The following is a 12,452-nucleotide window of genomic DNA, read 5'->3' on the forward strand; positions in this document are numbered from 1 at the left end:
GGCCCCGGGCGGGCTGCGCGGTTGCGCGCGGTCTCTGCGCCGGCGGGCCGGCGCCTGTTTGTCCCCGGGGGGCGGCGCCCGGTTCTGCGGCCGCACGCTGGGCGGCTGTGTGCTGGGTGGGCTCGGGCCTTCGCGCTGGGCGGCCTTGCCTTCGCCACTGCGGGTCAGTCTCCATTTGTGTGTCGGTGCACGGTTTATTGTTGTTTCTGGAGAGTGAGTTCCTGGAGGAATTACTGAGCCTGCCCGCGGTCACCTGGCTAACGTCGGGGCTAACGTCCCTTCTCTCGGCAGCCTGGGGCCTAGGCCTGAGCCGCCATGGCGCTGCCCCCAGGCCCAGCCGCCCTCCCGCACACACTGCTGCTCCTGCCAGCCCTTCTGAGCTCAGGTACACCCCCGTTCACCCCTTGGCCAAGCCCCCGCCTCTCCCCTCACCTTGGGTTTGGGTACCCGCTTCAGGCCCCAGAGCACCAGAGCTGGCTTCCCCTCTCCCACCTACCCACGGTCCAGCGAACCTGGGTGCTCCGGCTCTTGGTCTGCTGCCCTGCTGTGACTGGATCTCGTGCTGGTCACAGACCAGTTCCACCCCTCCCCCAGCTCTCCGCAGAACCCCCTGCTGTGTTCCAGGTTGGGGGGAATTGGCACCAGAAATTGATGGTCAGACCTGGGCCGAGCTGGCACTTCGGGAGAACGAGCGGCACGCCTTCACCTGCCGGGTGGCAGGGGGGCCTGGAACCCCCCGATTGGCCTGGTACCTGGATGGACAGCTGCAGGAGGCCAGCACCTCGAGACTGCTGAGCGTGGGCGGGGAGGCCTTCTCTGGAGGCACCAGCACCTTCACTGTTACTGCCCAGAGGGCCCAGCATGAGCTTAACTGCTCCTTGCAGGACCCTGGCAGTGGCCGGTCAGCTAATGCCTCCGTCATCCTCAACGTGCAATGTGAGTGCCCTGAGGTGGGCAGGGACAGAGGTTCTCTGCTGAGGGGGGCCCAGCAGCCGCCAGGCAGGTGGTCTGATAGACTCCTTAACACTTAAGCACTTTGCAAATATTAACTCACATTATCCTCAGGATAATCCTATGAGGTAATTATTATTGTTAGCCCCATTTCACAAATGACAAAACGGAGCCACAGATTGGTTAAGTCTGCAGTCCTACAGCTGGTAGGCACGGCCAGGATTCAAATCGAGACATTTTGGTTCTAGTGTTTCTACTGTTTTTGTTTTTTGCTTTTTTTTTTTTTTTAAGATTTTATTTATTTATATTTTGAACGAGAGGGTGAGAAAGGAAACACAAGTAGGGGGAGAGGGAGAAGCAGGCTTCCTGCCAAACAGGGAGCCCGATGCAGGGCTCAATCCCAGGACCCTGGGATCATGACCTGAGCCCAAGGCAGACGCTCAACCAGTGAGCCACCCAGGTGCCCCAAGTGTTTCTACTGTTAATCACTATGAAATGCTGCTTCTCAGGGAGACCCAGCCATCCTGTTTCCCAGTGCCCCCTTGAGGAGAGGTCCAAGCTCCTGGCTCCCTTCTGGGTTTGGGAAGAAAGGGCAAGGAGTCTGAAGGGTGTGGTGAGAGTATATTGGCTTCTGCTTTGCACCAGTTAAACCAGAGATTGCCCAGGTCGGGGCCAAGTACCGGGAAGCTCAGGGGCCAGGCCTCCTGGTTGTCCTTTTTGCCCTGGTGCGTGCCAACCCACCTGCCAATGTGACCTGGATCGACCAGGATGGGCCGGTGACTGTCAACGCCTCTGACTTCCTGGTGCTGGATGCCCAGAACTACCCTTGGCTCAGCAACCACACCGTGCAGCTGCAGCTCAGCAGCCTGGCACACAACCTCTCCGTGGTGGCCACCAACGACGTGGGTGTCACCAGCGCCTCGCTTCCGGCCCCGGGTGAGCACTGCCAGCGACTGGCCCAGCACGGCCTCAGGTGGGTGCAGGATCACAGTGCAGAAATGAGAAGACTGGGGGCCCTCTGGGTGAGTCTTCTGAATGAGCTGTGCCGACCACCTTGAGCAAGGAAGACAGAGTAGTACCTGTCTCTGGCATCTCAGAGTTGGGGGGCCCTGCCCACTTCGAACCTAACCAGAGGACACCTTGCAGGGCTTCTGGCCACCCGAGTGGAAGTGCCGCTGCTGGGCATCGTTGTGGCTGGAGGGCTTGCCCTGGGCACCCTGGTGGGGTTCAGCACCTTGGTGGCCTGCCTGGTCTGCAGGAAAGAGAAGAAGACCAAAGGTAGGGCCAAAGCAGTGGGGCGGGGCTGGGGGTGGTGGTGAGGGTGGCTGAGGAGCAGGGAGAAGGAGAGGGAGGAGCAGCAAGGGCAGCACGTGGGGCTTGGCAGGACAGGTCATCGCTGATCTTCCTGGGCATGTCCACGGGTAAAACCCAATGCAACTCAGGTAGCAGGGCTGGGCACTGGGAACCCAGTCTGTCCCAGAGCCAAAGCTGGGCATTGGCGAGATCCCTTGCCTGAGGGTCCTGGGTCTGAAAGGGCATAGGGAGAGACCCAAAGTGGGTGGGCTCCCTGAGAAAGTGTGTGGTTTCTTTCTCCCTAGGCCCCTCCCGGCGCCCATCCCTGATCTCTAGGTAACTTCCTGGGGCGGGCTGGATGGGCCGACCTGAGATGCAGCATGGGGACAGCTGGAAACCGGGGGTCTCCCTAGTTCTGGAATGGGCCCCAAAGCAGGAATCTGGGCCTGCTGGAGACGGGGCATATCCCAGGCTCTGTCCGCCCTGTAGTGACTCCAACAACCTGAAACTCAACAACGTGCGCCTGCCACGGGAGAACATGTCCCTCCCGTCCAACCTGCAGCTCAACGACCTCACTCCAGATTCCAGAGGTACACCTCTGCCCCCACTTTATCTTCAGAGGTGCTTCTGAGGAAAAGAGAGACCCTGGTACTTAGGAGGGGCTAGGCCCCATCAGGCACACACCTCATCCTGGGCATACCCGTTTGTCACCCAGCAGGGAAGCCAGCAGACCGGCAGATGGCTCCGAATAACAGCCGGCCAGAGCTGCTGGACCCAGAGCCCGGTGGCCTCCTCACCAGCCGAGGTACTGGGACATGGGCCTGTGGCCCCCCTCCTCTGCTCCCCAGCCGTTGTGCTTCTGCCAGAGGCCTCAGAGTCTCCATGGGCAGAGAGGGCTCTCCCAACTTCCAGGCGGTGAGGCTCACTGCGTCTCACGGGCATCTTTGCCCCTGCAGGTTTCATCCAGCTCCCCATGCTGGGCTATATCTATCGAGTGTCCAGTGTGAGCAGTGATGAGATCTGGCTCTGAGCAGGGCAAGATTGGGGGTGCCCTCTTGGCTCCTGGGCCCCCTCCTCCTCCTCCAAGGCCACCGCTGCCTGGCCCTGTTGCCACTGGGAAGAGGTCATGCCCCTGCTACTTCTGCTTGCCCTCCTGGCTGGGGTGCCCTCTGTGTCATCCTCATGATCTGACCCTCAGGGGCACGGGTATCTTGGCAGAGCCACCGGCTGCACCTCAGCCCCTTGTTCTAACTCAGGTAGGGGGGCCCTTCAGTGACACCCGTGCCCTGGCGGATGGAGCTCTTTGTGCAGGTGTGTTTGCAGGTTATCTGGCATCTAAGTGTGGCATGGCTCGGCTGGTCTGGGCCTGCCCTGTGCCACACACCAGTACTCTTAGCACTTTGTACAGAGGCACGGGGGTGTGCCCAGTGCGGGGGGCACAGGGAGGGCCCTGCATGTCTTCAGTTTCCTCCCCATGCTGTGCAGCTTTGTTCCCTCAGGGAAAATTTAGGACCCCGATAGCCGTATCGAACCAAACTGCCCTTTACACGGGAACCAACCTCTGGCCCGGGGGCAGTGGCCAAGCACAAGCTAATCCCTTTTGCTGCATACCTCTCTGCCCTTCTCTGTCTCCGCCTCCTCTTGGGCATCATATGTTATACATTGGACCTTCTCCATTTCCCCACTGGGCACTATACTTCCCCATTGACCTCACCCTGGCAGTGCCAGGGCCTGGTGTTAGCACAAGTCAGGAGGAAAAGAGGGAGGCGGGAAGTCCAGTGGTACCCTGGGCAGCATGTAGTAACTGTGCATCATTTTCTTACAGTGTTGGCACTTTAAGCACATCCCCTGGGGAGGAGGGGGTGAGTGAGGGCCCCAGGGCCCTGTCTGTGGCTTCCCCAAGTCTGGCCTTCCTCTGATTCACTGTGAGTGCCCTGAGCCCTCGGGGTTGATGGTTCCCCTCTCAACATGTCTCCCCCGCCATGGGACCCCCTGAGCAGCCCCTGACTGCCTCATCAGCAGGAAGCCGCTCTTCCTGTCCACCCTCAGTTCTTCAGGGGATGGTCGTAGTGGCACATTATTGGACAGAGCTAGAAGCTTTTAGGGGAACATGGGAAAAGGGGGGACCACATACTCCAAAACAACCTAAGAACTCTTTGGAAAGCAACATGGAAATGATAGCAGATTATTATAGTGCAGAGTCTATTTTTCCCTTGTTGATATCTTGTTTTATAATTTTTCTCCTGTTACTGCCTAGGACAGTGCTGAGCACACAGTAGATTTAATAAACTTGACTAAGTGAATGTTACATGTCTGTTTCATTTCTTCATTTATGGTTTTAAAATGAAATCTTTAAATCACACAGTGAGTAGAGGAAACACCTGTGTATCCACCACTCGATTCGGTTGAATCTTCTCACTTTAACTTGTTTGCTTCAGGTCTTTTATTTTTAAAAATAAATGTTATTTCTTTAATTACACTGTTCTCAATGTAGGGCTGGCGTGCTCCTTTTTGGGAGTGCCAGATCGGGGATCCCAGCTCTCCACTTGGCAGACTCCCCATCTCTCAGGAGTGTGGCTAAGCCAGGCTGAGCTCTTTTGTCCTGGTTAGAGGTACAGAAGGCTCAGACTAGGCTGTGATTTAAAAAAAAAAAAAAAATTTTTTTTCGGGAGAATCAGGGAAAAAGACTAGAAATGAGAGTTGTTGTTGTTTTTTTTTTAAGATTTTATTTATTTATTCGTAAGACACAGAGAGGAAGAGAGAGAGGGGCAGAGGGAGAAGCAGGCTCCCCGCTGAGCAGGGGGCCCCATGCGGGACTCGATTCCAGGACCCTGGGATCATGACCCGAGCCAAAGGCAGACGCTTAACCATCCGAGCCACCCAGGCGCCCTAGAGTTTCCTGAGGGCAAATTTATATCCTTTTCTGAGCAACAGATGGGCTTGGCTTGCATAGTTCTGGGTTCTCTGCCCACCTTCCTGCTTCTCAATTGTTCATTAGGGTTGGCCTCCATGGGAGTGGCTGAGGCTGCCCCAGCCTCTACTGGTTTTGCACGTAAGCTGCTTTGTGGCCCCAGAATGTTTAGAAGCCAGGGTGCCTCTCTCTGGTGACGGTCGTCCACTGTTTCCTTTGGGAGGTCCTGGAGCCCCTTCCTTGATGGTTCTTTGGCAAGGCTACAAGCCTTGTGCTCCTCTCAGCTACCCTCAAGGTCTTACTTCTGCAGAAAGGTGGGTTCTTCCAGGCAAATCCGTCCACGCAAGTGTTTGCAAAGGGGTGGACTTTGAAACCAGTGTTCCAGTTTTCCCTTAGAGATTCCCTGTTCCTTTGTTGAATCCCAGACCCCTTGGAGAATTTGATGTAAAGACTCCTTTCTGAGAAATGCTGATGAAGAAGCCCCTGCTCATTATGCAGGTCAAAGCCCATCAAATTACAACTTGGGTGAACCTTGAAAAGATGCTGAGTGAAAGAAGCCAAATCCAAAAGGCCATCTGTGACTCCATTTATATGAAATGCCCAGAATGGGCAATTTGGCGGAGACAGAATAGGTTACTGGTTGCCAGGGACTGGAGGGAGGGAAGAATGGAGAACGGCTGCTAATGAAAATGGGATTTCTTTTGGGGGTGATAAAAATGTTCTGGAATTAGTGGTGATCAAGGCACAACGTTGTGAACAGACCAAAAAAACCACTGAACTGTACACTTTACAAGGGTGAACTTCATGAAGTACAAATTATATCTCAATAAAGCTGTAATTTTTTTTTTTTAAAGTAAACCCTATCCCCAGCGTGGGGTTTGAACTCACAAACCCGAGATCAAGAATCGCATGTTCATCAACTGAGCCAGCCAGGCACTCCAATAAAGCTGTAGTTTTAAAAATCATCAAATGGTAAGGGCGCCTGGGTGGCTCAGTTAAGCGTCTGCCTTTGGCTCAGGTCATGATCCCAGGGTCCTGCTCAACGGGAAGTCTGTTTCTCCCTCTGCTTCCCCACCCCACCCCTGTTTGTGGTCTTTTGCTCACTCTCAAATAAATAAAATATTTTTTTAAAAAATCAAATGGTAATATGATTTGTACATTTCACTATAAATTTCACCTGACAAAAGAACCATAAATAAATACTGAACTCCAGTTAATTATATGCATGACAAAGTGTTTAGGGGTGAAGTGTATTGATGTCTGCAACTTCCTTTGAGATGTATCAAAAAACAAGATGGATAGGGGTGCCTGGGTGGCTCAGTCAGTTAAGCTGCCTTCAGCTCAGGTCATGATCTCAGGGTCCTGGGATCAAACCCTGCATCAGGCTCCCTGCTCGGCGGGAGGCCTACTTCTCCCTCTCCCACTCCCCCTGCTCATGCTCTCTCTCTCTCTCAAATAAATAAAATCTTTAAAAAAAGAGAAAATTCTATTCAATTTATTAAAAAAAAAATTCATTTCTTCCACCCCCCCATTCCCTGCCAACCAGCAACCTACCTGTTCTACTTTATTTTTTTATTTTTATTTTTTTTAAAGATTTTATTTATTTATTTGACAGAGAGAGACACAGCGAGAGAGGGAACACAAGCAGGGGGAGTGGGAGAGGGAGAAGCAGGCTTCCTGCAGAGCAGGGAGCCCGATGCAGGGCTCGATCCCAGGAGCCTGGGATCATGACCTGAGCCGAAGGCAGACACTTAATGACTGAGCCACCCAAGCGCCCCTGTTCTACTTTGATTTAAAAATTTTGATTACCGATTCAATCTCCTTATTAGCTATCGGTCTTTCAGACTTTCTACTTTGTATTTCTAGAAATTTGTTCATTTCATCTAGGTTAACCAATCTGTTGTTGGTTTTTCACCTCCCAGAGCAAGTCACATGGTCCAACCCACAATCAAAAGATAAGGAAGCATCCTGGGCTTACCATGACACCATGACAGGAGGGGCTGCATACTATGTAGGTGAGTGAGGAGTTACTGCCACTAATTTACTCTGTTCAACCTTCCTTTTTTTTTTTTTTTAATCTGTTCAACTGTCTTATTGCCTGGGAGGCCCTGAATGATCTGACCTTAGGTACTTTTTTTTTTTTAAAGCAATCTCTACCCCATTGTGGGGCTCAAATGACCCCAAGATAAAAGGTGCCCCCCCTTAGGTACTTTTTAAAAAATTTATAATTAACACACAATGGTATATTAGTTTCAGGGGTACAAACATACTGATTTAACAATTCTATACATTATTCAATGGTTATCCAATTTGTTGTTCATAGTACTCTCTACTTTTTATTTCTGTGGAATTGGTATTACTGTCTCCACATTCATTTCTGATTTTAGTTATTTGAATCTTTTTTTTTTTAGATAATTTGCCTAAAGGCTTTTCAATTTTTTTTTAAACATGTTTTTAGGGGTGCCTGGGTGGCTCAGTTGGTTAAGCGTCTGCCTTCAGCTCAGGTCATTATCCCCAGGTCCTGGAATTGAGCCCTGCGTCCAGCTCCCTGCTCAGCAGGGAGTCTGCTTCTCCCTCTCCCTCTATCGCGCCCCCTGCTCATCTCTCTCTCTCTATCTCTCTGTCTCAAATGAATAAATAAAATCTTTAAAATAAATAAATAAACATGTTTTTATTTTTGTATTTTTCTTTTTTTAAAAAAAGGATTTTATTTATTTGAGAGAGTGAAAGTGAGAGAGATCACAGAGGGAGAGGGAGAAGTAGACTCCCTGCTGAGCAGGGAGCCCGACGCGGGGCTCGATCCCAGGACCCTGGGATCATGACCTGAGCTGAAGGCAGATGTTTAACCAGCTGAGCCACCCAGGCATCCCAAGGAAACTTTTCTTTAAAAGATCTCCAGTTGGGGCGCCTGGCTGGCTCAGTAGGTGGAGCATGTGACTCTTGATCTCAGGGTTGTGAGTTTGAGCCCCACATTGGGTGTAGAACTCACTAAAAAAATTTAAAAACATAATAAATAAAATAAAATAAAAGATCTCCAGGGCACCTGGGTGGCTCAGTCAGTTGAGTGTCCAGTTCTTGATTTTGACTCAGGTCATGTCGGGGTCTTGAGATCAACCCCCGTGTCTGGCTCTGTGCTGGGCATGGAGCCTGCTTAAGATTCACTCTCTCCCGGGGCAGCTGGGTGATAAATAAATAAATAAATAAATAAATAAATAAATAAATAAATAAATAAATTTACCAAAAAAAAGATTCTCTCTCTCCCTCTGATCCTCCCCTCCACCCCCACTCCTGCTTGCACACATGCTCTCTTAAAAAAAAGAGAGAGAGAAAAGATTTCCAGTTGATTCTAATGTGCAACCAAGTTTGAGAACTGGTCTATGAATATTACTGATTTTTTCCCCTTAGCTTACCTGCTTTGTTTCTCTGATTTGCTTTGTTTTGCCAGTTTTAGTCTCTGTTTTTCTGGCTTTCTTCAAAGTCCGGTGATCTCTGTACATTCATGTTTAAAATGAGAGTTGCAAACAGGTGTACACACACAAGAATGAGATAACCAGAAAGCTGATTGGAAGCTGATGGGGAGGTAGGGACCTGGACATGTGCTTAAAGACTCCATGTCAATATCTAAAGCTCTTTTCTTTTTGGCTGATCAGTTTGCCGAGGGGATTCTTCCATTATTCTGCTTTGGAGGTATAAATAAGCATGGGAAAGAGCTGAGGATCTCATTCCTCACTCCTCTGTTTCATCCACTTCTTTTATTTTATTTTTTATTTTTTTAAAGATTTTTATTTATTTATTCATGAGAGACATAGAGAGAGAGGCAGAGGGAGAAGCAGGCTCCCAAGGAGCAGGGAGCCCAATGCGGGACTCAATTCCAGGACCCTGGGATCATGACCTGAGCTGAAGGCAGACGCTTAACCATCTGAGCCACCCAGGCGCCCTATCCACTTCTTTTAAATATGGCCCCTTATTGCTGTCCTCATAGTGGCTTGGTGTTTTCATGTCCAGAGCCTCCCTGGTTCAAAGGTGACTATCTTCTGTTGGGATAGAGAGGTGGGCAGCACAGAGAGGGACATTTCTAGGGATTTAATCCTTCTACACACCTCCAACCAACTCTCCTGTTTTCAGCCCCACCCTGCATGTGTGCCGTCAGAAATACCTGGCAGTTTCAATCCCTGATCCTTCCCGGGGTTCTGCAGTGTGACGTGGCTCACTTCTTACTGGTTTCTCTGTCTCTCTCCTCTATAGGCAAATTTCAGGCTCCCCCCACCCCACTAAATCAATTACCACTTATCCATCTTCCAAAATTGTTGCTGCCTAGTCTTCTGTCATTTTCTTTCCTATTATCAATCCTTGCTGGTCTATATCTTTTTCAAAATTATTATTCTTATACTGTCATTGTATAGGGTTAAAGGAGGGAGTGAGATGTAAATATGGTATTCAATGTTTATTTCCAAATGTCGAAAGCCTAGGATCAGCAGAGAAGGTGAGGGACACTTCAAGCAAGGGAAATAGCGTGCATACGAGTTTAGTTAGAAGAGGGACTTCCCGGACACCTGGGTGGCTCAGTTGGTTAAGCATCTGCCTTCAGCTCAGGTCATGATCCCGGAGTCCAGGGATCGAGGCCCACATCGAGTCCCACACTGGCCTCCCTCCTCAGTGGGGAGCCTGCTTCTCCCTCTGCCCTTCACCGTGCTCGTACTCTCTCTCTAATAAATAAATAAAATCTTTTAAAAAAAGAAGAAGGGGGGCTTCCTGAATCATGGGTAGAGCAGGGCAAGCAGATTGGTTTTGCAGTTTGCCTTGGGGGAGTATGGAAAATGAGGAGCTCCAGGTGGGGATAAAGTAGCCAAATGCAGTTTTAGGAGGCCTAGTTGAAAATTTATACTTAGTAACATAACTACCACATATTACATGTGGGGGCACTTAATCTTTTCACATATTTTTGCCCATGGGACAAGCCTCACAGTTAATTAGTGTTTATTGTAACTGTTTCATAGCTAGGTTAACTGAGGTATAGAAGTTACTGGATTTTTTCTAGGGCCACAGAGCAAGGAGTCAGCAGGGAATAAGGACAGGCGTTGAGGCGGAGAGAAGAGCTCCTGGGATGGTCACTGGGGGGCTGCGCTGGATATAAAGGAGCGGCAAGGTAAGCAAAGGCCGTGGTTAACAGTGCCTGCGGCAGGAAGTACACTTGATCCGTGTTATTTGCAGGTTCCACCTTTGTGAATCCACTTCCTCACTAAAATATGTTTGCTATCCCAAATCAATACCTGCAGGGTTTCCACAGTGATTTGCAGACATGCTCAGAGCAGTGAAAAATTTAAGTCACCCGACACCTACCTTCCCTGTTGAGGCTGAAAAAGGGGACGTTCTGCCTTCTGGTTTCAGCTCTCATACTGTAAACATGTTCTACATATTGCTACGTTTTCTGCTTATTGCTGGTGATTTTGCTATTTAAAATGACCCCCAAGCATGGCGCTGACGTGCTCTCTAGCGCTCTTACATGTAATAAGGCCGTGATGTGTCTCATGGAGAAAGTGTGTTAGATAAGCTTCAGTACTGCATGATTTATAGTGCTGGGGGTTGTGAGTTCAGTGAATCCATGGGTGGTTGATGAACATGGTACACCAGGGGCACACAGAAACCTAACCTTGTATCTCCCCGAGGATCGATGGTTGAGTATTTGCTAATTGGGTGTTTGCCGTGACTTTATAGAACAGAACAACTGTGGATAATGGGGCACCTGGCTGGCTCAGTCCGTAGAGGATGCGACCCTTGATCTCAGGGTTGTGAGTTCAAGCCCCACGTTGGGCGTGGGACCTGGTTAAAACAAAACAAAACAAAGCAACTACTGTGGAGAACAAGAATCAATGGTATTTATTAGTACTGACTCAGCTCTAGCCAAAGAAGGCAATCTGAGTGTTCCCTGAAAAAGTAATGGGGAATTTGAGTTCCTGTCATACTTTGCCTGACTTTTCCCCTATGAGTTAAATGTGAGCATTGCTGGTATCCATCTGAGACCAGAGTGCCTGGTTCCAGTGGGATGTCACAGTGAGCCCTGAGCACGAATGTTCCTTTTCCTCAAATTGAAGCATGATGTGAACCTCACACCTGGTGGAAGAGTCTGTCAGAAACAATTCCCATCCCATCTATGTGTTTATTGTGTATAGATTAGGCTGACAGTGTAGCACTTTAATGTAATTCTCCCCTCCAATCAATTCTTGCCCCACTTCCCCCCACATCTGTACTTGGCTCCTTTACCCCTTCAGCTGCTCAAGCCCAAACACCTGGGTGTCATCCCCGATTCCTTTCCTTCTGTCCCCCACATCCAGTCTACCAGCAAGGTCTGTGGTTCTACCTCTCCTGGTTATCTATTTGTTGCCTCTCAGCCCCACAACCTCCCTTCTGTTTTCTACTGCTGGGTTTCCAGATTCCCCTGCCAGCTATTGATTTCTGCCAGTGGGAGGCGCCCGCAGGATACGAGAAGGTGGGAGAAAGGAAGTCGCAGCCATTACTCACAGCTGAGCAGGTAGTGGGGTGAGGGCGTGCGGACTTCAGTGCTTCGGTGCGGCGCCCCCTCGGCCCCTCGAGACCACTGCAGCAGCCCTTCTGCCTCCGGCACCTGCAGCAGATGCCTCCCCTTGAACCTCTCCTTCCTGCAGCCCACCTTCCCTTCTCCCTTTTGCTCTGTCAGCCCTTCCAATGCTTTGTGACCAATTTCCCACCGTTAACACCCCGTGTTAGAATAACTAGCATGGGGGCGCCTGGGTGGCACGGTCAGCTAAGTGTCCGACTCTTGATTTCAGCTGAGGTCATGATCTCGGGGTCGTGAGACTGGGCTCCAGGGTAGGTGTAGTCTGCTTCAGATTCTCTTTCCCTCTGCCCCTCCCCACCCTCTAAAAAAAAAGAAAGAAGAATGAACTGGCACGTTTTCTGACGTCCTGACTGGAGCTTGGCTGATATAGCCTCCCAATTATTTCCTGAATCGTCCCGTCTCTCCTTCCACCGCCGCTTCCTCCCTCGTCCAGGGCACAGTCACCTCCCACCCGATGGTGCAACAGCTAGGCTCTCTGGAGACCACAACCAGCCAGGTCTGGAGCCAGACAGGCAGGTAAACTATAAGGCGGCGGCAGCAGTAACTGGTGAGAGACCCCTAGGAAAAGTCAGTTCTGGGAGAAGATCATCGCCCTGTACGGCCAACCCTGGAGGCGAGGGATGTGCTTTTCTTTCACAGAGTTGATTTGCTGAAACTGCTGTTCACTTAATGCCATTACTGGGCCTGATCCTTAGCTCCGCC

The 12,452-nt window shown here is 50.4% G+C and overlaps 1 protein-coding gene across 19 annotated transcripts in view; it reads left to right on the forward strand.

Moving 5' to 3' along the window:
• TMEM25 (transmembrane protein 25) overlaps window positions 1-12,452 on the forward strand; it is a 29,813-nt gene that overhangs the window by 303 nt on the left and 17,058 nt on the right. For 3 of the 19 annotated variants that reach the window (XR_004679980.1, XR_004679977.1, XR_004679978.1), the window contains exons 2-10: window positions 292-385; window positions 595-936; window positions 1,597-1,887; window positions 2,098-2,229; window positions 2,550-2,580; window positions 2,734-2,834; window positions 2,960-3,049; window positions 7,078-7,170; window positions 10,194-10,301. Coding sequence is in view for 13 of the 19 variants with exons in the window: in XM_035009056.1 (XP_034864947.1) it covers window positions 316-385; window positions 595-936; window positions 1,597-1,887; window positions 2,098-2,229; window positions 2,550-2,580; window positions 2,734-2,834; window positions 2,960-3,258 (1,266 nt within the window). In the remaining 6 variants the exon portion in view is untranslated. Of the gene's footprint in view, window positions 1-72; window positions 164-291; window positions 386-594; window positions 937-1,596; window positions 1,925-2,097; window positions 2,230-2,549; window positions 2,581-2,733; window positions 2,835-2,959; window positions 4,553-7,077; window positions 7,171-10,193; window positions 10,302-11,585; window positions 12,428-12,452 lie in introns of those variants that run through there. The other 16 variants (XR_004679979.1, XR_004679981.1, XM_035009062.1 and 13 more) reach the window with 16 other exon arrangements.

This window comes from Mirounga leonina, unplaced genomic scaffold, assembly GCF_011800145.1.
Source record: "Mirounga leonina isolate KUSES-001 unplaced genomic scaffold, KU_Mleo_1.0 Mir_153, whole genome shotgun sequence".
Taxonomy (NCBI): Eukaryota; Metazoa; Chordata; class Mammalia; order Carnivora; family Phocidae; genus Mirounga; species Mirounga leonina.